A 27339-nucleotide genomic window follows, 5' to 3' on the forward strand; every position below is an offset into this window, starting at 1 on the left:
TTGAGGAGGAATTCAGTGTAGGAAGAACAGTACATACTTAGGTCAGTCTGGCTGGAATTGAAGAATGCCTGAAAAAGAGTAATGTGGAATAAGCCCGGGAACAGAAGCTTGAGCCAAATAATGAAGTTGCAGAAGCCAAACAGCAGTTTTTATTTTATCCTGGAGACAATAAGGAGCCACTGCAGGTTCTTGAAGAGGGTAGTGACGTGGTTAAAATGTGTACTTTAGGAATATGTCTTTTGGGAAGCAGAGGTAGAGACCAAACCAGAAGCACTGCATTCTCAAAATCACAGTTGCATTAACATTGCTGAGGCTGTCTGGGGGAGGGTGGGGCAGCTAGCGGGAGGGGGGGGGTAGGACTGGCCGATCCCGGTCCGGCTGGTGCCGCTAGGTGTCCTCGCCGGAGCCGCGGCGGTAGCGGCAGCGAAGGGCGGAGGAGGAGCAGGAGGAGGCCGCCCGGCGTGCAAGCCGGAGGGCGGGCGGAGCCGGGGACGGGGGGCGGGGCCTCGCTGTGGTCTCAGCCATGGAGCGGAGGCCGCCAGCCCAGGCCCGGGGCCGGCACTAACCCAGGGCTGCTGCGGGCCACGGGCCCCGGCCCCGGGCGAGCGGCTCCCAGTGTGCGGCGGCCGCCCCGGCGGCTCACCATGCCGGCCAAGCAGCAGCGCTTCCAGGAGCCCGAGGTTGGCTGCTGCGGAAAATACTTTCTGTTCGGTTTCAACATTGTCTTCTGGGTAAGTGGGGGTTGCGTGGGGTGAGGACGGGTTCGAGGCCGGGGCTGGGGGTAGGAGGCGGGGCGAGAACTGACCATCCTACTGCACCCTGACTCGGAGCTTCCCCCAAACCACCCTCCCCCATTCATTTCCTGGGCTTCCCGGGGAGGGGGGGAGGGGGAGAGCTACACCCCACCCCCTTCTTTCCTTGGGGTTCCTGGGGAGCTGCCCTGCCCCCACCCACTTGGCTGTTTTTTTCTGGGGAAGGGGAAAGAATACTGAAGAAAGGGGTCTGGGAGAGGTTTCCCGACCTCTTGGTCAGCTACTCGTAGGCTAGACCTCCTCTTCCTCAGGCCCAGAAAGCCCCCCTCATTGAGTTGGGGGAGCAGTTCCCCATAGATTAATTGCATGAGGTCTTTTCCTGCAGGGGCCCATTTAAAGACCCAGCCTGCTGGCGGCCTGGGAAGGAAAGGTTTAAGTGTGTGGGAAGGTATTTATTTGAAGGATCTTAGAGATTCACACCCCCACTTTACCCCCACCCAGTTTTCTCTGCAGGACGGGAGCCACCCTTGTAGGACTTAGTTAAGTGGGATTGGAGTACTTGGCGCTCCCAGACACCCAGGAAAAGGGGCTGAGTGGAGAGACAGTTGCAAAATCCCACCTCTGCCCTCACCTCCACATTTGGGGGTAAGGTGTGGCCCCTGTGCTGAGCAGGGCCTGTTTCTCCAGGCCAGTTGCTAGCTCTGGCCTGTTCTGTATACCATATTCTCCCTCTCCCTCCCTCCCTCCCTCCACCTCTCTGTCTCTGTCTCTTTTGTCTGTCTCTCTCAGATTTTCCCATCTTCCCTAGACAGTAGCCCAGTCCTGGTTACCCATCTTTTTGCCTAAGCCCAAGGCTGCTCATGGGAGGGCCCTCTGCAGCTAGAGTTGGCTAATGATCAGAGAGTGGGCACAAAGGGTTTTATACAACCCTTTCAACTGGCAGAGAGCCTGGGTATCAGCTTGTGGCATAGGATTTAGAACTGGAAGGGACCTTCCAGATCATCCTAGGTTGGATGATCTAAGTCTGAGAGGGACTTCTCATTCAACTCCTTAATTTTCTAGAGGGAGGAAACAGGCCATATGGATAGGCTATAAGTGGCCGAGCCTAAATTTGAATCCAGGACATTTTACTTCTTACCTAGAAGGCTGTGCATGGTTGCATTTCTAACCTTTTGAGAAAGAGATGGGTGCAGAAACCGAGCGGAAATTAGCCCTTCTTCCCCAATATAGCATATATTTATTACTCATCCCACCAATGAGAAGTCTGATTTGGTCCCCTGGTTTCTGCCAAGTCATCTGGAACTTGTGTTTCCAGTCACTAAGTTCTCTCCCTCCTTCTCTATTCCCTTATTACTTTTCCATGGGTTTATTGTGTTGACTTCTTAGCTAGACTTTCTCCCCTTAGACCATCTGCCCCACTCATTTGACATCTATCATTTATTGCCTTGTGTTGCTGGTTGAAATGATCCTATATGAGCTATAGGTGTTTTTGCCCTTTATTGACTCCAGTGCCCTATGCAAATATATATATATATATATATATATATATATATCTATCTATCTATCGAGAGAGAGAGAGAGAGAGAGAGAGAGAGAGAGAGAGAGAGAGAGAGTTAGTAAGTAATTGGGTTATTACCTAATTTCCATAGCACTCTAAAGTTTTTTTTTAACACATTTTCTTGGAAACAGTATGGTGCCAAGATCATCACTCCCATTTTTACAGATTTTAGAGAATCAGCGTAGAGTAGAAGGAAGGAGTACTGGCTAGACCTAAGAACGAGGAGATAGCTGGATTTAAAGGCCAGTATCTGGCGATTGAGAGTTGTGTGACCTTCAGTAGGTCACTTAGCTCCTCTGAGACAGATGAGGATATCTGTGAAATGGGCCTAATATTTTCCACCGTGATCTCCACAGGATTGCTTTGAGAAAAGGGTTTTGCAAAATATAAAGTGCTCTGTAAGAGTGAATTATTATTTTCTTTTTATCTTTGTTGTATTGTCATCCCTTACCTTGTTCTCATGTTTTCATATAATATAAACATTGTTGGTAGAGATGAAACTAGACTCATAAAGGATAGTTTCTGCCCATGTTATAGAGATTGGCCCCTTCTTGTCTTTTTCTCTCCTCTCCTCTCCTCTCTCCTCTCCTCTCCTCTCCTCTCTCCTCTCTCCTCTCTCCTCTCTCCTCTCTCCTCTCTCCTCTCTCCTCTCTCCTCTCTCCTCTCTCTCCTCTCTCTCCTCTCTCTCCTCTCTCTCCTCTCTCCTCTCTCCTCTCTCCTCTCTCCTCTCTCCTCTCTCCTCTCTCCTCTCTCCATTGCCTTCCATTTTAGAATCAATAAGTGACAGGGTCACACAGCTAGGAAGTATCTGAGACCAGATTTTGAGACTAGCATCTCCTCTCTCTAGGCCTGCTCTCAATCCACTGAGCTACCCAACTACCCAGCCTTCTTGTCCTTTTCTATCTCCCTCTTCATCCCTCTTGCTCCAGACCCCTGAAGGCCTAAGAGTCAGGAAAGCAGAGGTATCTGGGGACCAATAGCCCCTGGAGACAGTGCCCTGCTCTTTCAGGTACATGTTCTCCAAGTTGGGGTCAAGGATGGCTGGGATAGGAGGAGTAGCATTGGGTGGAGGACCTAATGGGGATAGAGAGTGTGGGGTCTTTGCCCCTCCTCGATCCCAGCAGACATACCCTGAGCTCCCTCTTCTTATTTCTCCAGCTGTTGGGGGCTTTGCTACTGGTCATTGGCCTGTGGGCCTGGGGAGAGAAGGTAAGGTGAGGGAACAAGGGTGGGAAGGAAGGGTCTGGGGTGTTTGGGGGAAGGTGAGGCAGGCCTTTGGGGTAGGGGTGGCACTGTTTCTGTGATTCTCAGCTTCCCTCTCACCGTGCCCCATGTTCAGGGTGTCCTGTCCAACATCTCCTCACTCACCCACCTGAGTGGCCTGGATCCCGTGTGGTTCTTTGTGGTGGTTGGAGGTGTCATGTCTGTGCTAGGCTTTGCTGGCTGCATCGGGGCCCTTCGGGAGAACACCTTCTTACTCAAGTTTGTAAGTGTGAGGGATCATTCCTTCTTCCCTGGGGGTTGGGGGCGCTGAGTTACTTGTTTCAGGACTGTAGGCCTCTGTCCGGGGGGAGGGGGTCACCCACTGAAGCATGAGAAGGCAATCAGGACCTGTAATTCATGCAGGACAGGGAGCTCAGCCAGCTTGGAACAATTTGAGAAATAATTTTAAAGGGGGAATATAATTAGAAATAAATATTTCCTTTGCCAGACTAGGCCGACCTTAGACTTTCTAAGTTCAGTCTCACTCCAGGCCAAGCTTGGCCTGTAGTCCTTTCTGCTCTGGAAGTCCTGACCCGGAGGATCCAATTGCTGCCTGGCAAAGAAGCAGACCTTGGGGTTAGAGGGCCTGGGTGCAAAGTTTGGCTCTGCCACTTACTCCCTGTGCCAGGGTTTCCTCCTCATCTGTAAAACGAGGACATTGGGCTAGATGACTTCCAAGGTCTCTTGTAGCTCTGGATCCTTGGATTCTTCCTACCCTAGGAAAGAAAAGTACCTCTAGCCTCAGACTTCTTCCCCCAATCCTCGACTTGAGATTTGCCTTTCTGGAACCATTGGCTCCCGATTTTTGGTTCATTCTATAATCTCAGGCTCACTCCTAACCAAGCAGGCAGTCTCCCGATGGCATGGCAGGTTTAGGTAGTTCAACCTACTGAAATACTTGAAGGATTCAGCAATCATTCGGCAAGGTTTTTGGTTTTTTTACTTTTTTACACCCCTGGGTGCCAGGCACTGTGCTAGTTGCTGGTAACTCTTGGTAAACTTTTTTATCTATGATTCTGGGTTGGCGCGCCGTGGCGCCATACCCTCATCAAGCCATCCTCTGGTGGCAATCTTCCCACTGAGGAGCTTCCAGGGCACACTTAGCCAGGCCGGTCCATTGCTGGGCTGTTCCCCGCTGGGGGGCACCTGCCAGAGGTGCTGCTCCCGCTTTGATAAAGCCTCCTGGAACCACGAATCATGCTGTGCTAAAACACTGCAAGAAGACTTTAATGGAGGGGTGAAAGGCCTGGCTCCAGACTCAGAGATTTGTCGTTGTTTACCTGTTTTTAGTCGTGTCTAAATCTTCAAGACCCCATCTGGGGTTTTCTTAGCAAAGATACTGGAGTAGTTTACCATTTCCTTCTCCAACTCATTTGACAGATGTGCTTCAGGCATATAGAGGTGGGAAATGGAGTTCTGTGTTGGGGGAACAGCAAGAGAAGCTAATTTGGTCAGACCATAGGGGGAGGGTAAATGAAATAAAAAAAGACATTTGTTAGATGGCTTACTGTGAGGGAAACCGTGGGTATAAAATGGAAAATGGAGACAGTCCTTGCTCTCAAGGAGCTCAGACTCTAATTGAGGGAGACACCATCTATAGCAGCATTCACGTTCAGTTGGTGGCAGGGAGAAGACCAAGCAGTACTTGGGCAGGAGAAGTAACAGGGTAGATGGCAAGGCCCAGAGGACTTGGGAAATAATGACAGAGACATGGTGCCCTACCAGGAGGAGAGTGGCTGAAGGTTAAAATGGGCTCTGGAGGGGGGTGGGAGCAGCATTAATCTGATAGCAGGCAGAGAATATAGTGAGGCTAGAAAGGTTTGAAGGGCTTTAAATGTCAGAGGAGTTTGTATTTGATCTTAAAGGGAATAGGAAGGGCAGCTAAGTAGCCCAGTGGATAGAGTAGGGCTAGAGGCAGGAAGATTCATTTTCCCAAATTCAGATCTGGCCTCAGACACTTCCTACCAATGTGACCCTACATCATCACTTAACCCTCTTGGCCTCAGTTTCTTCATCTGTCAAATGAGCTGGAGAAGGAAATGATAAAGTACTCTAGTATGTCTGCCAAGAAAACTCCAAATGGGGTCATGAAGAGTCAGACACAGCTGACTGAAATGACTAAACAATCACAACAATAGTAATAGGGAGCCACTGGAATTTATTGTCTAGAAGGGTGACATGGTCAAACCTGTGTTTTGGGAAAATCACTTTGTCAGCTGTGTGAATACAAGGTTTTCATCACCTTAAAAATAGAAGACAACATCTTTCCCTGTGAAAGGAGCCAAAGTCTGGCTCATCTGGCACTGAGTGTAATCGCTTACCCCCAGTGCCTTTCTCTACCTATGAGCCTGTGACTTCTGATCTCTAGCTGTGGGTTTCCAAGTCTGAGGTGGTTCTGCTAGCATGAGATAGTTTATGGGCATTAAGAAGAGCCTGGGGAGCAAAATTTGAATCTCCAGCAGGTTTTTGCTTGCCCTAACCCCTTTCAGCCTTCACGTGGACCAAGGAGCATGAGTCACCTGTCTCAGGGCTGGGGGCCATAGAAAATCATTGGTTCTTACAGCTATAAAGGCCTTCAGAATTCATCTAATCCAGCATCCTTATTTATTTGTTTTTTAATTTATTTTAAACCTTCCATCTTAGAATCACTACTATGTATTGGTTCTAAGGCAGAAGAGTAGTAAGGGTGAGGCAGTGGGGGTTAAGTGACTTGCCCAGGGTCACACAGCTGGACAGTATGGCCAGACTTGAATCTAGGATCTCCCATCTCTAGGCCTGGCTTTCAATCCACTGAGTCACCTAACTGCCCCTCCCCAATATCCTTATTTTACAAAAATGGAAACTGAAGCGCAGAAATGAAAAATTATCTACATCAGGTTAGTGGCAGATCCAGGACTAGAACCCAGGTTTCCCCATGTCCAGTCTGATTCTCTTTTTACTACTCTGACCGATCTGCTTTAGCTCAGACAAGAGTTATCGCCATGATCTGGGTGGATACAAGGTTGGGGGTAAGGTCCAAGCTGGATTCTACCATCTTCCGTTCACTTTGTGCCTGTCTCCTCCTCCTTCCTCCTTCCCTCCTCCCAGTTTTCAGTGTTCCTCGGCCTCATCTTCTTTCTGGAGCTGGCCACAGGAATCCTGGCCTTTGTCTTCAAGGACTGGATTAGAGACCAGCTCAATTTATTCATCAACAACAACGTCAAGGCCTATCGTGACGATATTGACCTGCAAAACCTCATCGACTTTGCTCAGGAATATGTGAGTCATCATAGTTTCAGCCTTGTCCTTGGTCTTACTGTACCTTCAACTTCTCTCCAGTGTGGGTGGTAGAAATAGGAGGTGAGGAGGGAGATGTTCACATCGAGAAGAGAATTCAGTGGGTTGTATCTCCCAGATAAAGGTCCTGATCCCTGGGGGCAATCTGACTTAGGTTAGGTTAGAGAAAGGAAGGGTTTTTGGGGGGTGTTTGTAGGGGGGCAGTGTAACTTTATCATTGCCTTCAACTACAAAATAATAACTCAAGATTCACATTTCTATAGCACTTTAAGGTCTGTGAAATTCTTTCTTCACAGTAAGCTAAGAGAATACATCATAAGAATTATCCCCATTTTACAGAGGAAACAGGCTAAAAGCCGTTAGCTATGTGACTTGCCCATGGCTAGTAAGTGTCAAAACTTGCCTGTCTTTATTCTTCTCTTTGAAAACTGGGACATTTGCCCATCTCCAATCCAACAGCACATCTTCTGTTTCCACAATTTCCCAAAGATCATTCTAGGTGGCTCAGCCTGTCTTTTCATCTGGTGATATAGCCCATGTAGGCCAGAAATCCAAATCCTGCTCTCAGACATGATCTTCTTAACCAGCTGTTCACTCCCCAAATCTGTCTTTCTCTCCTGAAGCCTTCACCCTTCCATGGGCAGATGAAAACATCACCTGGGTCCCTAAGGTCTTTAGTTTCCTTCTCGGGCTCTCCAAATCCTTCTTGATGCTTTCTGAGTTCTTTTTGACAATATTGTTTATTATATATAAAACACATATTGTGTATTCTATTATTGTGATCTATTCTATGTATTATTCTAGAATCACTAGAAATGTCTAGTTGGACAAAATCTTGAAAGACTTTCTGCCATATCCCAAGTCTGTCTGAGAAGGCAGCTGGCCTTATTTATTGCTTGTGGCCATCAATAGATTCTCTCTCCAGTACCAGCATTCATCTCTTTTTCCTGGGACCCGGGATCCTGGTTTGGATCTTTAGTATCATTATAGCATGAGAAGGGGCTTCATCTTCCGAGGGTGCAGTCCCACTCATTCTGGAAAAAGCCTCAGAATGTGGCATAACTTCAAAGGTTCAAGGATCTTTGCTTCCCTTCTCTGTGGCATCTTCTTTCATCCTCCAGCCTTCTGACCCAAGTTAGTCTCAAATTCTGCCTCAGATTCCTTTTCTTCATTGTTCACAGAAAAAACCTCTTTCCATTGTTGTTAGGAATCTTTTATTCACATTGATAAGTTGGAGAGCCTACCATAGTTTCTTTGCCTAAAGTCCCTAAGTTGGCTTTTGAAAAAAATATTTTGGTGGGGCAACTAGTTGGCTTAGTGAATTGAGAGCCAGGCCCAGAAATGGAAGTCCCTGGGTTCAAATCTGGTCGCAAATACTTCCTAGTTGTGTGTGTCCCTGGGCAAGTCACTTAACCTTCCATTGCCTAGCCCTTACTGCTCTTCTGCCTTAGAATCAATACTAAGCATTGATTCTAAGATGGAAGGTGAGGGTTAAAATTTTGATTATTGTATTACAGTATAACTGGTTTCTTCTGTAAGCCTATGGATTGTGTTTTATTCATTTAAGAACATTTTGAGAAGGGATCCCTATGTTTGGGCAGCCATGGGGCACAGTGGATAGAGTGCCAGGTCTGGAGTCTGGAAGGCATGAATTCATATCAGTTCTCAGACACTGACTAGCTGTGTGATCTTGAGCAAGTCATTTAATCCCATCTGCTTCTGTTTCCTTCCCTTCCTTTCTTTGCCCAGAAAACCCCCAAAAGGGGTCATGAAGAGTTAGCTATGCCTGAAAAACACCTAAACAAGAACCACTACCACAAGCTTGGGCAGACTGCCAATACAATATATTATATTATAATAAAGGTTAAAAACTACTGGTGTAGAGAGAGAGAGCCCTTTTTACCTTTTCTGGGAGAGAGTCTAACTGGAATCTTGCATGCATGTACAGAATACTCCTTCCTTTCCTCTTGAAGAGTCACGGATACTGAACACTCTTTAGGTCACTAGAACACTTTCCTCACCCTCTGTGTTTGCTGATATTGGGTGCGTGGCTCTCGGCCACTGACTCTCACTCCTGCCTGGAGTTTGCAGCTGTCCTGGGGCTCCTGAGCTAGGTGGGCACAGACCCAGACTTTTCCCTCATTCTGCTTAGCTGGCTCTGATTCATAGATCGCTGCTCTGGCCCTAAAACTCACCCAGTAGCTCCTTTCGCCAAGGTTTGTGGGAAGATCTTCTGAAGAAATCCAGTCTTTAGCCACCTCTGGCCTTTTTTCTTTCTCTTGTCTCCTCATTGTTGATTAGTTGTCCGACACTTACTCTGGTGCCCCAGTCTAAGATGGTGTTTTTTTCTAGTACCCCAGTCCCTCCCGCCTACTAGTCCTTACCCTTGTGAAAAGCCCAGCAAAGATCCAAGGTCTTTCTCTGTGTTAGGATGTCCTGCCAGTGCTCTCTATTCTTTTGGGAATGGCTGCCCCCTTCCTAGTAGAGACTGACTCCCTCCAGGGTCTCATAAAGGGTGCTAAGTGGAAGGACCAGAAGTAAAGCCATGATTCTTAATCTAGGGTCCCCTGAGCTTAAAAAAAAAAAAGGATGACTATATTTCAACATATTTGACTTCTTTGTACTTATATGTATTTTATTTTCAAGATTTAAAAACATTTTTCTGTGCAGGAGGCTGGGACAAAGAAAAAGTTAAGAATTCCTAAGGTGTAGGATTTTGCCTCCCTGATCTGTAAATCAGCTCCTCTTAAGAATTGGTGACCTTTCCCTTCTTTCAGAGGGCTCATTCCTTTTATTGTTTTCTAAACTAACCTGATTCTTATGGACACTACCCATCAGCCCTGAGCCTCCTGACCTCCTTATTGGCCGCAGTCTTTTGGTGTCTGTTTCTAGCACCCACTTGCCTCTTTTTCTTCTTCCCTATGTGGCTAAAATTTTCAGAGCAGAATGTTTTTCTGGAATTTATTTACAACATGTTAAGGATTGTTTTCAAAATGAAAAAAATATACAAATTCATAGATTTATAGGATTATGGATTTAGAACTAGAAGGGACCTCCTGGAGGCAATCTCTGACCATCTAATCTTTTCATTTTTACAGATAAGGGAATCTAGCCCCAGAGAAGGGTAGGGACTTGCCCAAGGTCACATGAGGTATTAAATGACAGGTCTGGGATTTGATCCCAGGCCACATTAGGGGAAGGCCATTTGAAGGGTGTCTTAAATCCATGCTGTCCCAGTTTGGGTTGGGGATCAGGCTGGGAAACCTGAGCTTTCTAACCTAATCTTTATTTATTTATTTTTTTTTATCTTGAGAAATTTTTATTTAATTAGTTAATTTAGAATATTTTCCCAGGGTTACAAGATTCATGTTCTTTCCCTCCCCTCCTCATAATGCCCTCCTGTTGCTGATGAACAGTTCCACTGGGTTTTACATGTGTCATTGATCAAGACCTATTTCCGTATTCTGACCTAATCTTTAAAGAGAACACTTTAAATTTTTCCACATATTTATTATCCCTAGTTTATTGATGAAAAACTGAAGGGCATGGGAGTGAAGACTCTCAATAGCCATACAAGTCATAGGATCATAGAATTTTAGAGTTGGGAAAGATGTGAGAGGGCATTAAGTCCTATCTCTCTCTCTCTTTTTTTTTTTTTTCAAAAGGAGAAAGTCAGAATTAGAGAAGTGAAGGGATTTACCCATATCACACAGTTAATAGTAGTGAGATGGTAGCAATTAGATGGTGCAGTAGAGAGATTGTGCCAACCCTAGAATCAGGAAGATTCTTCTTCCTGAGTTCAAATTTGGCCTCAGATATTTTCTAGCTATATGACCCTAAGCAAGTCATTTCACCTTATTTGCCTCAGTTTCCTCATATGACAAATGAGCTAGAGAAGGAAATGATAATCCCCTCCAGTATCTGCCAAGAAAGCCCCAAATGGGGTTGCAAAGAGTTGGACCCCACTGAAATTGACCAAAAACAAGTAGTCAGATATAAGATTTGGGCCCAGCTCTTCTGTTCCCAAGTCCAGCACTCTTTTCTCCTTCCTCTCAGCTCATAAGTTCACCTGTTTTGATCCCTCTTGGCCAGAGAGGAAGATCTTTCAGAAGACTGAGAATTTACCTATCTGAACCCTCTTGAAGAGAAAAAATATAGATTTAGAGCCAGAAGGAACTTTAGAGGCCATTTCTAGCCATCGTTTTACAGATAAAGGAATCTGGGCTCAGAGAAAGGAAGGGACTTGCCCAAAGTCACATGAAGTATTAAATGACCATCATTCAATGGTGGGATTAGGTGGACCATCAATTATAGGTTTACTCTCAGCCAGTTAGGAAATGCCTTGATTTTTTACTTCCTTGTCTTCTGACCAACCAGCAAGAAAGAAAGGAAAGAAGAGAAAGAATACAAATCATTCCGTTTGGCCACACAGGCCACCCCCCAAATTCACACTGGATACCTCTTTTTTTAGATGGACCAAATGGGTCCCAAGACTCATTTGGAACTGACTTCTAGAAAGGAGGGAGATTTTCTGACTTCTTTTATCACCGAGACCCACATCCATCAATCAGTATTTTATTTTATTGCTTTTAATTTTGTTTCTTTATTATATACCTGCCAATGCCCTATAAGTGCAGGTGATACAGAGACAAAAATGAATTAGGTCCTGTCCTCAAGGAATTTGAATGTAGTTCTCTGTAGCTTTGGGTCTATTTTTTTTAAACTCTTACTTTCTGTTTTAGTAAACAACTCTTAAGACAGAATGGGCAAGGGCTAGCCAAATGGGGTTAAGTGACTTGCCTGGGGTTATGCAGCTATGAGGCTAGATTGGAACCCAGGTCCTCCCAACTCCAGGCCTGGCGCTCTATCCACTGTGCCACCTAGCTGCCCCCATTCCTCTGTGCTTTGCTGCTGGCTGGTCTTGGACAGCACTCCCTTTCTTACAGTGCAGGGGCCAAAGTTGTGTGTAGGGGCATGAACTCAGCTATGGGAGAGGCCATAGGATGGATTGTGTACCCCAGCAGGGACAGACCAGGGACCTGGACAGATGGGGCCTTGCAGAGGAACCAGGCCTGATAGGGTTCAGGCATTGGGGATTGGGGATCCATGTCCTGGGGAAGGGAGGGATCCTGTCACACTCTCTCATCCGGGTTCCTCTTCCCTGCAGTGGTCGTGCTGTGGAGCCCGAGGGCCCAGCGACTGGAACCTCAACATCTATTTTAACTGCACTGACTGGAACCCCAGCCGTGAGCGTTGCGGGGTGCCCTTTTCCTGCTGTGTCAAGGATCCTGCGGTGAGCAGGGGCTGGGGTGGGGGTGGGGGTGGGGCTAGGGCCTATGGACAAAACTCCAGCTTTGGGAACGAGGGTTGAAAGAAACTTCTGCTCCCGGCCTTCTTCCCCTCCGTTCCTGAACTCTACAGGCTTCAGCTTCCATCTGCCCAGAGCCCACCTTGTTTGCATGGATGGTCATCTTTCTTGGCTTACAGATTAGACAGTGGTTGCCTTAGAGGCAGAGGCTGTAAGAAAGATGAACTGGTATTCCTTTTGACCTTGGTTTAGAAAGCATCATTAGCTAGGCAAAGATCCTTTCACCCTCCCCTCAAAATCAAATCAAACAATCAAAATTTGAGGGAAAATCTTATGGGGAAAAAATAAGCTTTGATTATCCAAGCCTCTCCATTCATCTGCATTTGTTGAAATGTGAATGGTAGATCTGGAAGGGACCTTTGAATGTGGAACGTGATGCCAGGCCTCGAAGGGATTTTAGGACACAAAATGTTGTAAGTGGAAGAGACTTTAGGACATCGAATGTCAGATTTGGGTGGGAACTTAGAACATAGAATGTCAGAACTGGGAGGGCTCTGTAAGATTTAAATTAATATCCAGCACTCCAAGGATTATATTTTATAGAGTTTATTAATAATCACTTGAATTAGAAGGAATAAAAAGGAAATAGAAGTAAAAAACATAATTATCTAACAAAATTAAAACCATGTGAGCAAGTTCTCCTGTCTCTCGTCTCACCTCAACTCCGCAGCGTACTGTCACCAAAAAAAAAAAATCCCGAGAGGTGGGGCGTCACCAAATTTATATCCTGCGTGTAACATGAGGAGAGGGGGTGCTGGGAATTGTAGTTCTGGGGTTCGGATTCCAATTACACAGCTCTTAGAAAATAGAATATCAGGTCTGGGGGGATCCTTAGACCATAGAATGTCAGAATTGGGAGGGCCCTTAGAACATAGACTACCAGGTTTGGGGAAACCTTAGAATATAGACTTGTCAGGTCTGGGGGGGGGGGGGGATACCTTATAGACTGTCAGAGCTGGGAGGGAACTTAGAATCCAAAATGTCAGAATTGGGAAAATAGAATGTAAGTTCTGGTGAGGACCTTAGAATACAGAATCTCAGTTCTAGGGAGGAATTTGGAACATAGAATGTCAGAATGGTAGGACCCTTGGAAAATAGAATATCAGGTCTGGGAAGAACCTTAGAAAATAGAAAGTCAGAGTTGGGTGGGCTTCTGATACTTCACATTTCTGTAGTACTTTAACATTTACAATAGGCTTGTGAAGCAGTTACAAGTGCAGGCCCAGGGAGGAAACATGACCTGTCCAGGCACACAGATAGAAATTGCTGGAGCCAAGAATGGAATGCAGATAGAATGACTCTGAATTTGGAGCTCTGTCCTTTATAATACTCAGCAATCTCTTACCCTCATGATGCACTGATACTGGGAAATACAGTGGCCTGGGGGTGTGAGGTATCTTCCTGCCTATCTATAGATTGACTTTGAGGGGTCCCCAGGCCAAAAGCCCTCAAGATTTTGTGTTTTCCTGAGGATAGAACTTAGAATTGAGAGTCTGGCTTGGGTGGATTAACCTAGAAGCCTCAAGACAGCCTGGGGAAACTTAGTACTAATTTTATAAATTAGGAGAATGTCAGAGTTGGATAAGATCTTAGAGGTCTCTACGGCACAAGGTGCCTGGGCAGGAGTTCCTCTGCCTGCATCCCTGATGATGGTCCTCTAGCCTCTCCTTGAAGACTTCCATGATAGGAGTTTTCTCTCACTCTCTCCCAAGGCAGCTCATTTTGCTTTTGAAGGATTCTAATAATGAGAAGGTTTTTCCTTATATGGAGCCAAAATATCTGCTCCTTGTGATCACTAGAGCTAATTCTGCCCTCTGGGGCCAAGCAAAACAAATCTAATCCCTTTTCCCCTTGACAGTCTTTCAGATACTAATGATCATAGTATTCCCTTTCAGAATGGGAGAAAACCTTTGAGATTATCTAGCACAAAGACCTCATTTTACATATGACATAAATGAGGCTGAAAGTGAAATCATTTGTCCAAGGTCATTTTGAAGACAATTTTCACTCTCACTCAGTTCTTCTAGCTGTCTTTAGGTATCATGGTTTCCAAGCCTTTCCCATGCTAGTCACATTCCTGAGGACAATCCTCCTCCAGCTTGTTGGTGATCTTTCTGAAATATAGTATCCAAAAGGGTTATAGATTCTAAAAGGATACTATATTTCAGAAAGATCACCAACAAGCTGGAGGATCCATGAGATGCCATCTCACCAAGTCTCCTTTGTTCCTGAGGCCTTCTGAGTATGAGGAGTGTATTAGATTCTAGAAATTGTTGGGGAGAGAGAGAATAAGAACTAGGTCTGGATTTATAGCCTAAACATCACTTAAGCCGATCCTTTTTTTTCCTTTCTTTTTTTTTAAACCCTCACCTTCTGGATTAGAATCAATACTATGGGCCTGGCTCTCTATGTGCTGAGCCACCTAGCTGCCTTCAGGCCAATTCTTTTAAAAATACATTTTTGATTACAACTAAAAATAAGGGGTCAGTCGGTATCTCAGAGTATAGAATGTCAGGCCTGGAGTCAGGAAGTCCTGGGCTCAAATGTGACCTCAGACACTTCCCAATTGTGTGACTCCAGGCAAGTCACTCAATCCCATTTGCCTAGCCCTTTACTTTTCTGTCTTAGAGTTCTTACTAAGACAGAAAATAAGGGTTTTTAAATTAAAACAAAATAAAATAGAATAACTTACATAACAAAACTCAGTATAATCCTACAGGGGCGAAAATGGATATTTAATGAAATAGAAGATTTTTATGCATTTCTAAATATCTAAAGTTGAATAGGAAATGTTAACATTCAGAATAAAAAGATAAACATGGGTGAGAAATCATAAAAGATTTGAAAAGAAAAAAAGAAGTTTTTGCCCAGCTTGGCAATATTCACGTCTAGTCCCTGCTCCTGGTGAGGCTAAGGTGGGTGGATCACTCAGGCTGGGGAATTCTGAGTTGCATCAGGGCCAGAGATGACCTCGTGCCTGCACTATGATTCTCACCAATAAGGTGAGCCTCTGGGTGGTAGAGGCCTGAGCCATCCACCCCATCCCGAGACATGACCAGGCTTTTGTCCTGCCCCCGGACTTCAGGGACTCTGGAATTTTGATTGATGACTTTGTTCAACTCTGCCTCTTTTAAATCCAGATTATGCCCAAGTGAAAAGATATTACCCAGTGGGTGTGCAGTACAGCCCTGAGTGTGAAGGGCAACCCCCAGAGTCCCTGGGGAGTGGAGGCCCAGGGTGCAGGATGTTCTCAGGCTTCGTTTGACACTATTTACAGTAAATACAGGAAGATGCCATCTGGTATTCTTTGACTCCTTGTACACATGACTTCAGAGCACTAGGGGACAGACCTGTGGGACAAAGAATGTTTTTATTTATAATATATTCTACATAATATATTAATGCATTATATATACTATATAATTTTACTATATGGTGGGATTTTGCCATTTGAGGGTGGATTTTGGATGTGGTGTGTTCATAGAGGCTGTGATATAATAAGAATAGTGCCTGACAGAGTCAGGGTTCAAATCTTGGGTCAGCTACTTGCTTGCTGTGTGGCAGTGGGCAAGTTATGTAATATCTGTGAACCTCCCTTTCTACATCTGTATGACCAAGCATCAATCAATCTGAAAACATTTATTAAGACCAAGTATATCAATTGATATGAGAATTTTAATATATATAAATAATTTAAGTAAATTTTAATATATAAATAATAAACGACTATAATTTCTCCCATCCTACAAATGCATTTTTTTTTAACCCTTACCTTCCATCTTAGACTCAATACTGTATATTGGTTCTAAGTCAGAAGAGGGGCAAGGGCTAGGCAATGGGGGTTAAGGGACTTGTCCAGGGTCACCCAGCTAGGAAGTATCTGAGGCCAAATTTGAACCCAGGACCCCCCATTTCCAGGCCTGGCTCTCAATCCACTGAGCTACCCAGCTGTCCCTATGCATTTCAAATGTTAATAATAATTATAAGCAGTTAGTTATTATTTTACTTTGAAACAAAAAATGTTAACTACTATCTCTAATATATAAAAATGTTATTAAGTGATGTAGCTCAGGCCCTTGAGGCATTTTAAAATTTTAGTTCTTCTTGTGTTAAGTGGTTACTATGTTCCAGGCACTGTCCTTGGGGTACTAAGACAAAAATGAAACAACTCCAGCTCTCCAGGAGCTTATATTCTAATGGGGACCATGACCCGTATACCTACTGTACTAGGTCATTTCAGGAGAAAGACCTGAACTCAAATCCAGCCTCAGACACTTACTAGCTTTGTGAACCTGGGCAAGTCACTTCACCCTGTTTGCCTCAGTTTCTTTATCTGTGAAATGAACTGGAAAAGGAACCATCCAACCACACACTCTTTACTTATCTTTTGATACCAAATGGGGTCACAAAGAATTAGACACAACTGAAAGCTGAGCCACCATAACAAAACACTTATTCCCTTCCAGCTCCTCAGGACAATCTGCTGCCTTCTTCACAGGTCTGCTGTCAGGCAGGTGTTTATAGGTACTATATGCATCCATGTGTGTATGTGTTAGAATAAGGAACACATGCCATAGCCCCCTCTGCCCCCCTTTCTTCATTCCCCCAAATATCCACGGAAATGCACAGATTACTTTAGACTTTCACCAAAAGGAGCTAAACGAAATATTTGTGCACTCCGAGGGTTCATCCTTTATCTAGGGATCAGGCTATCTGGAATGAGCCTATTCCTTGGGGGAAGGGAGGCAGCAGAATATATAGTTGGGCCAGGTGAGGGGCCATGGGGGGAAGCCCTGAACTCTGGTTTTCAGTCCCAGCTGTGTGACTTTGGGTGAGGGGAGTTGGACAAGACTATCTTTAAAATTCCTTGCAGAGGGCTGCTAAGTGGCTCAATAGATAGAGAGCCAGGCCCAGAGAGAGGAGGTCCTAGGTTCAAATCTGGCCTCAGATGCTTCTCAGCTATGTGACCCTGGGAAAATTACTTAACCCCCATTGCCTAGCCCTTATCACTCTTCTGCCTTAGAGCCAATACACAGTATCAGTTCTAAGACGGAAGTGGATAATTAGAATTTGCTCCCCAGAACTTTTTCCCAGCATCCCATTTGTGTATTTACAATAATGTACTAACCTAGGGAAAATAAAAGTTTTGTGTAGCTTCTCTCTCTCGCTTTTCCTGGGAACATGGTTTGTGAAGGTTGGGGTGAGAGCCAGGCAGGAGAAGGTTACTCACGTGGTCATACTTAAAAGTTTTGTATTTTGTTCTTTTATTTCTTCTACTTCAAGTAATCATTAATAAATCTTATAAAATAAAATACTTGGAGTTATTGGATATTAATTTAAATCTTTTTTTAAACTCAGAATTTGATTTTTATTTAGTTATTTTAAAAGTTCATTTATTTAGAATATTTTTCCATGATTACATGAATCATGTTCTTCCCCCCCCCATAGGCAGTGCCCAATTCCACTGGGTTTTACATGTGTCATTGATCAAGACCTATTTCCATATTATTAATATTTGCACCAGGGTGATCGTTTTGAGTCTACATCCCCAATCATATCCCCATCGAACCATATGATCAAGCAGTTGTTTTTCTTCTGTGTTTCTGCTCCCACAGTTTGTTCTCTGGATGTCCATAGTGTTCTTTCACATAAGTCCTTCAGAATTGTCCTGGATCATTGCACTGCTACTGTGCCACAGTGAATCAGCCTCTGTGTACAATGTTCTCCTGGTTCTGCTCCTTTCGCTCTGCATCACTTCCTGGAGGTTGTTCCAGTCTCCATGGAATTCCTCCACTTTATATGGAGATACCACAATTGTTCAGCCATTTCCCAATTGGAGGGCTTCCTCTCATTTTCCAATTCTTTGCCACTACAAACAGCATGGCTATGAATATTCTTGAACAAGTCTTTTTCCTTATTGTCTCTTTGAGGTACAAACCCAGCAGTTCTATGACTGGATCAAAGGGCAGACAGTCTTTTAGTGCCCTTTGGGCATAGTTCCAAATTTCCTTGGATTAATTCACAACTCTACCAGCAATGCATTAATGTCCCAACTTTGCCACACCCCCTCCAGCATTCATTACTTTCCTTTGCTGTCATATTAGCCAATCTGCTGGGTGTGAGGTGATACCTCAGAGTTGTTTTGATTTCCATCTCTCTGATTATAAGAGATTTAGAACACTTTTTCATGTGCTTATTAATAGTTTTGATTTCTTTAACTGAAAATTGCCTGTTCCTGTCCCTTGCCCATTTATCAATTGGAGAATGGCTTGATTTTTTGTACAATTGATTTAGCTCTTTATGAATTTGAATGATTAGACTTATTAATTTAAATCTTACAGAAGGTAAGGGTTTAAAAAAAAATCCTTCCAACATTTCTACTTTCTAAGGCATCTTTCAACTCTAATATCTTGTGTGTTCTAATACCCCTTCCAGCTGTGAACATTCTATACTTTACATTCTAAGGGTTTTCCCAGTTCTGGGGAACATTCTTTGCTGTGGTTTGAGGAAGGACCTGTTTAGCAGGAACATTCCCTAAATAGCTGTGGTTTTACTCCAAATAAGGGTTTGCAAACTTGGGGCCTTTGAAAAAAATTTAAACTCTTACCTTCCATTTTATGTTTATTTTATTTTTTAATATTTAATTTTATTTAATTAATTTAGAGTATTTTTCTATGGTTACAAGATTCATCATCTTTCTCTCCCTTCCCCCCCTCCTCCCGTAGCCAATACACAATTCCACTGGGTTTTACATGTGTCATTGAACAAGACCCATTTCCATATTGTTGATAATTGCACTTACAGTCCATTTTAGAATTGATACTAATTATTTGTTCTAGGGCAGAAGAGTGGTAAAAGCTAGGCAATGGGTGATTAAGTGACCTGCCTAGGATCACACATCAAGGAAGTATTTGAGGCCACATTTGAACCCAGGATTTCCCATCTCTAGGTCTGGCTCTCAGTCCCCTGAGCCACTTACCTCTCCTGAACTTGCTTTAAAAATGTTTTGATAGTTAGTTATTTCACTGAGAAGGGGTGTAGCATAATGCCAAGGGGGGCCATGGCACAAAAAGGGTTAAAGATCTTGCATTAATATTTGAAATACAGGACAATCCAACTGAAGAACTCAAAGCCCCAAAATGTCACAAGCCAAGAACACCAATCTTACTGGAGCCCTATCCTACCTAAGCAAACTTCACTCATAACCAGTGAATTTATTAAGTGTCTATTATGTGCCAGGCTCTGAGGAGTCACAGACATCAATGAAATAGTTTCTACTTAGCCTTAAGGAATTTATATTCCATAGTGAATAGGAAAACAGAAGCCCTGGGGATTTTTAGAGATTCTTTCCCTAGGTTTAAAAAGGTGATATCTGATTGAAAGATCTCCTTGAACTGTATCTACAATAATCACAATGTTGTAAAAATAAACAGCTTTTGAAAGTCTTAGGAACTCTGATCAACAGGGCTAGTCACCATTCCAATGGACTCCTGATAAAAACATGATATTCACCTCCAAATAGAAAGCTAATGCACTCAATGAAGATTGAAGTTTCCATCTCTCCTTCCCTGGCTAGTGGCAAGAGATTTGTTTTACTTGATTTACTTGTGATGCATTTTGTGTTTCTTGCCTTCTTCACTGAGTGTAGAAGAGGTGGGAGGAAGAAAATTTGGAATTAAAAGTTAAATCAGGTTGAATTACAGAATTTAAAAAAAGAAAGGTCTCCTTTAGGTAACAATGTCTTTGGATTTAGCATTTTGACATAAATGAAGTACTCACCTTTGCTGCCCATGTATTTACTAAGAGTTTCAGCTACTCTAGTAATAATTTTTAAAAATGTTTTATTTTTAGTTAATATTTAATTTTGTTTTCCAGTGTTTCTAGTACTTCTCCTTCCATCTTCCCAGAGTCAGAAAGAAAAAAAGTTCCATAAAACTAAACAGCTTTTTTGGGGGGGAAGGGCTGGGGGAGAGTCTGGTATTGTATACAGTATTTCACCCCTTTGCTTTTTTATGTAACATTTTTAATTTTATATGTAAACATAGTTTCTAACATTCTTAACAATTTTTTTGAGTTCCATATTCTTTTCCTTTTTCCTCTCCCCACCCATGAGAAGGCAAATAATTTAATATAGAATATAGATATTCAGTCATGAAAACATTTCCATATTAGCCATGTTGTGAAAGCAAACACAAACAAAAAACAAGAAAAATAAAGAAAAAAATAAGCCTCAGTCTTTATTCAGACTCCATCAGTTCTTTCTCTGGAGATGGATGACATTTTTCATTATAAATCCTTTGGAATTATCTTAGAACATTGTATGCTGAGAATAGTGAAGTCATTTACAGTTGATCAATGTACAATATTGCTGTTACTGTACACTATTCTCCTGGTTCTGCTCCCTTCACTTTGCAATAGTTCATGTAAGTCTTTTAAGATTTTCTGAAACCATCTTGCTCATTATTTCTTATAGTGCAATAGTATTCCATTTCAATCATATACCACAATTCTCCAATTGATGGGTATCCCCTCAATTTCCAATTCTTTGCTATCACAAAAGGAGTTGCTATAAGTTTATATAAACTTTTTCCTAAAAAAAAAATCTCTTTGGGGTACAGACCTAGTAGTATTATTGCTGGGTCAAAGTTTTCTAGCCCTTCAGGCATAGTTCCAGATTGTCTCCAAAATAGTTGAATCAGTTTACAACTCCACTAACAGTGCATTAATGTCCCAATTTCCCCATATCCCCTCTAACATTTGCCATTTGCCATTTCTATCATGTTAGTCAATCTGATAGGTACCTTGGAGTTGTTTTAATGTGCATTTCTCTAATTGATAATGATTTAGAGCATTTTCTCATTACCATGCATAGCTTTGATTTCCTCTTCTGAAAACTGCTTGTTCATATCCTTTGGCCACTTATCAATTGGGGACTCATACTCTCACTTCTGTAGAGAATTGGGGGGAGAAGTTTTCTCACATCCATCATTCTTGGTGTGTAAGGAGGCCTTTCTTTTCGCCATAGAATTCTATGGGTTATATACCTCCTGGTGGATTTTTAAAGGTTATGTTTAAATTATTTTCATTGCATAACTCCAAGTGATTTTCCAGAATACTTCTATCAGTTCGCAGCTCTACCGACAATAAATTAGTGCTCTCATCTTTCCTTGATCCCTCTAATATTGTCTATTCCCATCTTTTGTTAGCTCTGTCAGTTTGGCCCCAGTCATAAATAACTTAGAGATAGATCGATGGCCAGGGTCTAAATGGGTATTGCCACGCTCTAGGTGCTGCAGGCTATTCTTTGCTCAGGGGCCCCCTCATCCCCTGTGGGTCCTCTTAAAATCCTAAAGGGTCTCAGGCCAGCCCACATGGGCCTTTTCCCATCACGCAGATCTCAGTCCAGGTCAACCTGCTATTTCCTCTATTCCTGAAGGCAAGACAGAATAGACCAATCCTTGGATCCTGCCCTCAGGAAATGGATGGTATACTAGGAGTGAGAACCCTTAAGATAAATTAGAGCTGGAAAGAACTCTTAGGGACTGTCTAATCTGACATTTGAAAGTTTTAGATGAGGAAACTGAGGCATAGAGAAGTTAAGTGACTTTGTTAATTAGTGGCAGAACCTGGGGCCTCTGCCTGCTGGCAGTAGCTTTTACCGCCAGGCTGGGGGTGGCCTGAGGGGTATTGTGTGATGGACTGAGCAAGGTTGTGAAGTCGAGCTGTACCCAAGAAATAAGGAGAATGCAAGCTCCTTCATGGCAGGAACTCTCTTTTGTATTTGTTTCCCCGGTTTCTAGCAAAGTGTCTAATATGTAGTAGGCACTGGATAAATCAGTATTGGTTGGTCATTTGATTGATTTATTGGTTAAGGGATGGAGCAAAGATCCAATCTCTAATAAGTCTTTTTTTCCTTAGGAGGACGTGCTCAATACCCAGTGTGGCTATGATGTCCGGCTCAAACTGGTGAGGGGGCAGTGTGGGACTGAGGACTCCTGGGGGTGGCAGGAGGAGGGGTGCTTACACCAGATGGGTAGTAAATAAGGCTGCTATTCCGTAATTTCAGGGCTAGAAGGCACCTTTGAGGTTGTTTAGGGTGATCTCCCACCACATGAAGGAATCCCTTCTTCCAGCATCCCTGAGAAGGGAGGGGAGTTGTCTAACCTCTTCTGGAAGACCTCCAGTGATGGAGAGAATTCTAGGAATCCCTTTCTAGGAATGGAAAACTCTGGTCGGTTGGAAATTCTTCCTTGTTTGAGCCCAGTTCTCTCTCCCTGGCACTATTAAGCCAGTGGTTCTACCTCTACTCCCTCTGGTTAAAAGCAGTTGATCTGTCTACTCTTTCCTCTAACCCCTCTAATCTTGGGAATTGCCACACCTCCTTCTTCCTACCTTTTCTCTCAGCTGAATGTCCCCTGTTCCTTTAGTAGCTCCTCCTTGGGCATGGTTTCCAGACCTTTCCCCTTCCCAGATGGCCCTTTGGTTTTGCTGCTAGGCCTGGATAGCCCCTGAATTCTTGGGAGGCTTTGGGAAGAACCGCCATTTCCCTGGCCCTCAACAGCATACAACCCTACCCGTGAGATATGGGTAGTGCAAGAATTGTTATCCCCATTTGTCAGATGAGGAAATTGTGGCTCAAAAGGAGGAAGAGATTTGCCCACAAGGGTGAGCAAAGCTAATAAGCAGCAGGGCCAGGATTCACACCCATGTCTTGGTTCCAGATCTCACATTTTCCATGACACCACCTTCCATTCCTTGGGGGACCTTCGGCCTTTCACATGCAGAGATGCTGAGGAAAATCCCTGTGGGACTCCCTGGAGCAGAGAGGAAATGGTCAGGCGTTGGAAGTGAGGGTGGAACAAGGTAGTCAGGGAAAGGTTCCAAGGGAAGCCGGCCTCTGAGTTGGATTTTGAAAGCAATGGGGAGTTTTTCACAGCTAGAGGTGGAGTGGGGAGGAGAGAATGGAGTCTTCCAGCATTCATGAGGTGGAAGAAGGAAAGACCTAGTTTGGCCAGACTTTGTGAGAGAAGAGGCTAGACTGGGAAGGTTAGAATCAGATCGTAGTGGACCTCGAATGCCAAGAATTCATATACTTTGGGAGATGATGGGGAGCCACTGACATTTTTTGTGCAGAGGTTTGACTTGGTCAGGACCGTGGCAGGATGAATTCAGCTAGGTTCAGCATTTATTAAGCTCTTGCCAGGTGCCTTGTAGGGATTTTAATTCTACTTGGGGGAGATAGGAGGAACACCACTTAGATGTAGATAAGTAGGGCCTAAATCTAGGAGAAATGTTCTGCTCGTCCTTGGGGTGGGGTACTAAGCCCTGAGGAGGTTAGCCTGCGCCTCTCATGCCTCGGAGCCAGAGCATCCCGGAAGAGGCCAGAGCCGGAATGCGGCCCAGGCAGGAAGCCGGTTGAACCAGAGCTTCGACTGTGGCAGGGTTGGGGATGAGGGGAGGGATGTGCGACGTGACTCTGGGACGACTTCATCACCCGGCGAGTTTGGGGCTTGCTCTGGAGGCTCTCGGGGGCCCCTTTCCATTCTGGGTCCTGTGATCCTGTCTCACGTTCAGGTTCCCAGAGCTCTTCTAAGAGCGCTGTGGTGCAGGGTAGAGAAGTGTAAGAAGGTGGGCTGGAGGAAGTCACTGAGGAGGCTGGAAGACTTCTCTTCCCGAGTTAAAATCTGGCCTCAGACGCTTTAGCTGTGTGACCCTGGGCAAGTCATTTAATCCAGTTTGCCTCAGTTTCCTGAGTTGGAGAAGGAGGTGGCAAACAGTTCCAGGATCTCTGCCAAGAAAACCCCAAATGACCTCACAGAGAGTCGGGTAAGACTGAAAAACAACTGAACACTAACAAAGAGAAGCTTCTAGGAAGATGCCTGGCTCTGGGGCGTGAAGGGCCACTTGAAGCCTCAGGACGGGAAGACTAATGGCAGGAAGATCAATTAAGAGTCTATTATAGTTGGGTACATGCAAGTGAATGAGCCCGTCTGAGCCTCAGTTTCCTCATCTATAAGTGGGGCTGACGATACCTACCAGGTGTAGTTTTGAGGAAAGCCCTTTGTAAGCACTGTCGGGGTGTCGATGTGTGGACGTGTGCTCATTGCTTGTGTTTGATTCAAAGGAACTGGAGCAGCAGAGCTTCATCCACACGAAAGGCTGCGTGGGTCAGTTTGAAAAATGGCTTCAAGACAACCTGGTTGTGGTGGCCGGGGTCTTCGTGGGCATCGCCATGCTTCAGGTACCAAAGGCTGGGCCCTGCCTGGGGCACCTTCTGTAAGCACTGACCTACTTGGGGAGGCCAAGCTTTGGGCCTTGAGGGGAATCAGGGAAGGCCAAGCTTTGGGTCCTGAGGGGAGTCAAAGAGGCCAAACCTTAGGTCTTCTCAGGCAACTGACAGTATTTTAGGAGCTAGAGGGCCCATAGGATAGATCAGAGCCAGAACAGACTCTTAGAGACTATCTTGTCCAACATTCTTCTTTTCCAATTGAGGAAACTGAGGCCTGGAGAAGTTAAAAGCCTTCTCGTGAGGGGGAGCTGGGTAGCTCAGTGGATGGAGAACCAGGCCTAGAGATGGGAGGTCCTGGGTTCAAATCTGGCCTCAGCTACTTCCTAGCTGTGTGACCCTGGGCAAGTCACTTAATCCCCATTGATTAGCCCTTACCACTCTTCTGCCTTGGAACCAATACCCAGTGTTGACTCCAGGACAGTAGGTAAGGGTTTAAAAAAAAAAAAGCCTTCTCATGAATTAGTAGCAGAACCTGGGGTCCTTGATTACAAATCCAGCATAATTTATTTTTTTAACCCTTACTTTCTATCTTAGATTCAATACGAGGTATTGATTGCAAGGCAAAAGAGCAGTAAGGGCTGAGTTGTGGGGATTGAGTGACTTGTCCAGGGTTATAGAGCTGGGATGGGTCTGAGGCAGATTTGAACCCAGGACCTCTCATCTCCAGCCCTGGCTCTATCCACTGAGCCCTCTGGCTGCCTCCCAGCACAGTTTCTATTGTACTGTTGTAATATGCCGAAAGAACGCTGGATTTTGAGGCAGAAGCCCCAGTTCAGATCCTGCCTCTGTCCCTTATTACCTGTGTGATCGGCTAGGGTGAGTCACTTCAGCTCACTGGGCCTCCGTTTCCTCCTCCGTAAAGGGAGGGCAGAGTACCAGCCGGGCTCTGCAGGCCTCTTGAGTGGTTAGAGGCTGACATCAGCCCCTCCAGGATAGGAAGAAGGGAGACAGAAAATGCTTCTCAGCTCTCCTGGGAGGGTAGGGGGCCAGGAGGGAGTGGGGCAGAGCCCCTGGGCAGGCGGCACCCGAGGGGGTCTCTAAGACAGCCAGGATTGGGAGGGGGAGGGCAGCCCTGGGGAGCACATAGTGCTCAGGCTTGTCAGGGGCATCTTCTGCGAGGGGGAGGAGGGGGATGTGAGGCTGGCAAGTGATTTGGAGCCAGGTTGGGGAGGGTATTGAACGCCAGGCTAAGGAGTTAAGATTCTGTTCCATAACAACAATAATGAGAGCAGCCCCCGCTGCTCTATGATGCAGCGTGACGGAGTGGGCGGGGGGGGGGGGGGCACTTTGACTCCCAGCACTGCCCCTCACCTGGCTTTGTGACTGATCTCGAAGGCCTCTTTCTGGCCTGCCTCCTGTGCTCCTGGCTCACTTTCCGCTTCCCAGAGCCGGCTAAGAACACTGCGACGCAGGGTAGTGTAAGACGAGGAGACTGCCTGCCGCGCTGAGGTTCGCCCTAGGTCGCGCAGCTTCCCGGGAATCAGACTTGGGTTTTGTGCTTTTGGAGTTGGGGCGCTAGCGTGGCCCCTGCAGGGTGGCCCAGAGCTGGAGAAAGCTAACAGGGCAAGGCGGTGGGGAGGGGGGCTGGGCCTGGGTACGGGCCACCGAACCAGGGTAGGACACGGCCTCAGCTGCTGCTTCTCTTCCTTTTGCAGATCTTCGGCATTTGCCTGGCCCAGAATCTTGTGAGTGACATCAATGCGGTGAAAGCCAATTGGTGAGGCCTCGCAGGGTGACTGGAGCCGGCAGCCTCCGGGCGTGGAGGGCGCCCCGGCCGGGCCGTGCACATGAACTCGGGGGTGACTCAGCAGGCCCACCTTGAGGGGCCCCCACTCGACACCCCTGGGTCGTCCCAGGCGAGCGGGGCCACAGGGAGGGTATTTATATTAGGTTACGGAGAACTGCACGGAGTGGGGGTGGGGTGCGTGTCCATGCCGGGGCGACGGAAGGGGCGCAGCCGCCTGTCCCTTCCCCTGGGCGCCCTTGCGGAGTCCGGAGATGATGAGGAGGACTTCTGGGGTGGTTGTCGTGGAAACAGCTCCGAGTAATAAAGGGTAGGGGGTAGAATAAAAGGTTCTAAATTGGGTCCTGGCTCCTGAGAGTCCTGATTTAAGGAACACGTCTATTCCCTGATGCTCCCGGGACCCCAGGCCCTGCCAACCCCATGGAGACTAATAAACTGCCCTCACCCTTGCTCACCTGCTGTGTGCCTTCTGCCTGGGCCGCACCACGCTGGGAGGCTCTGCGGGAATCCTGCCCTTTCCCAGGGCGGGAAGCAGGAGGCAAGAGGCCTGCTGGTTTGCTTCTCCCTCACATCCTAGTACTTAGAGCAAAAAGACAGGAAGAAGGGGGACATTGTTAAAAGAAAACGAAGCATCCAGTCAAAAGACCTGAATATGAATCTTGACCGTCATGTATTAGCTATTGACTGTGCACAAGTCATCGTACCTCTGGGCCCCAGTACCTTCAGCTGTAAAATAAGGCTGCTGGAAAGACAAATGAAATAATGGACCCAAGACCCTTAAAAATTTTTTTAAACCCTTTCCTTCTGACTCGGAATCAATACTGTGTATTAGTGCTAAGGCAGAAAAGTGGTAAGGGCTAGGCCATGGGGGTTAAGTGACTTGCCCAGGGTCACACAGCTAGAGGAAGGCTCTTTGAATCTCCTTTTTATAGGTGAGGCAGTGGAGGCCCAGAAGAGGAAGTGACCTCTTGACTTGGGCCAGCCCAGGGGCCAGGGACTTCCTTTCAAGGTCTCTGTGGTAGCAGTGTCTAGATTTGAATACAAGCTCTCTGACTCTAGGGCTAGTGTGCTTTCTACTGTGCCACCCTG

At 45.4% G+C, this 27339-nt stretch overlaps 1 protein-coding gene across 1 annotated transcript; it reads left to right on the forward strand.

Moving 5' to 3' along the window:
* The first annotated feature begins 462 nt into the window (after positions 1–462).
* Positions 463–26592, forward strand: TSPAN17 (tetraspanin 17). Its single transcript, XM_001370986.4, has 8 exons — positions 463–731; positions 3469–3519; positions 3650–3796; positions 6661–6831; positions 12017–12142; positions 22136–22183; positions 24342–24458; positions 26162–26592. The coding sequence occupies exons 1-8, from the start codon at positions 645–647 to the stop codon at positions 26225–26227; spliced, it is 813 nt and encodes a 270-aa protein (XP_001371023.1). The 5' UTR covers positions 463–644; the 3' UTR covers positions 26228–26592.
* Positions 26593–27339: the final 747 nt, after the last annotated feature.

The sequence above is a fragment of the Monodelphis domestica genome, chromosome 1, assembly GCF_027887165.1.
Source record: "Monodelphis domestica isolate mMonDom1 chromosome 1, mMonDom1.pri, whole genome shotgun sequence".
NCBI classification, from domain to species: domain Eukaryota; kingdom Metazoa; phylum Chordata; class Mammalia; order Didelphimorphia; family Didelphidae; genus Monodelphis; species Monodelphis domestica.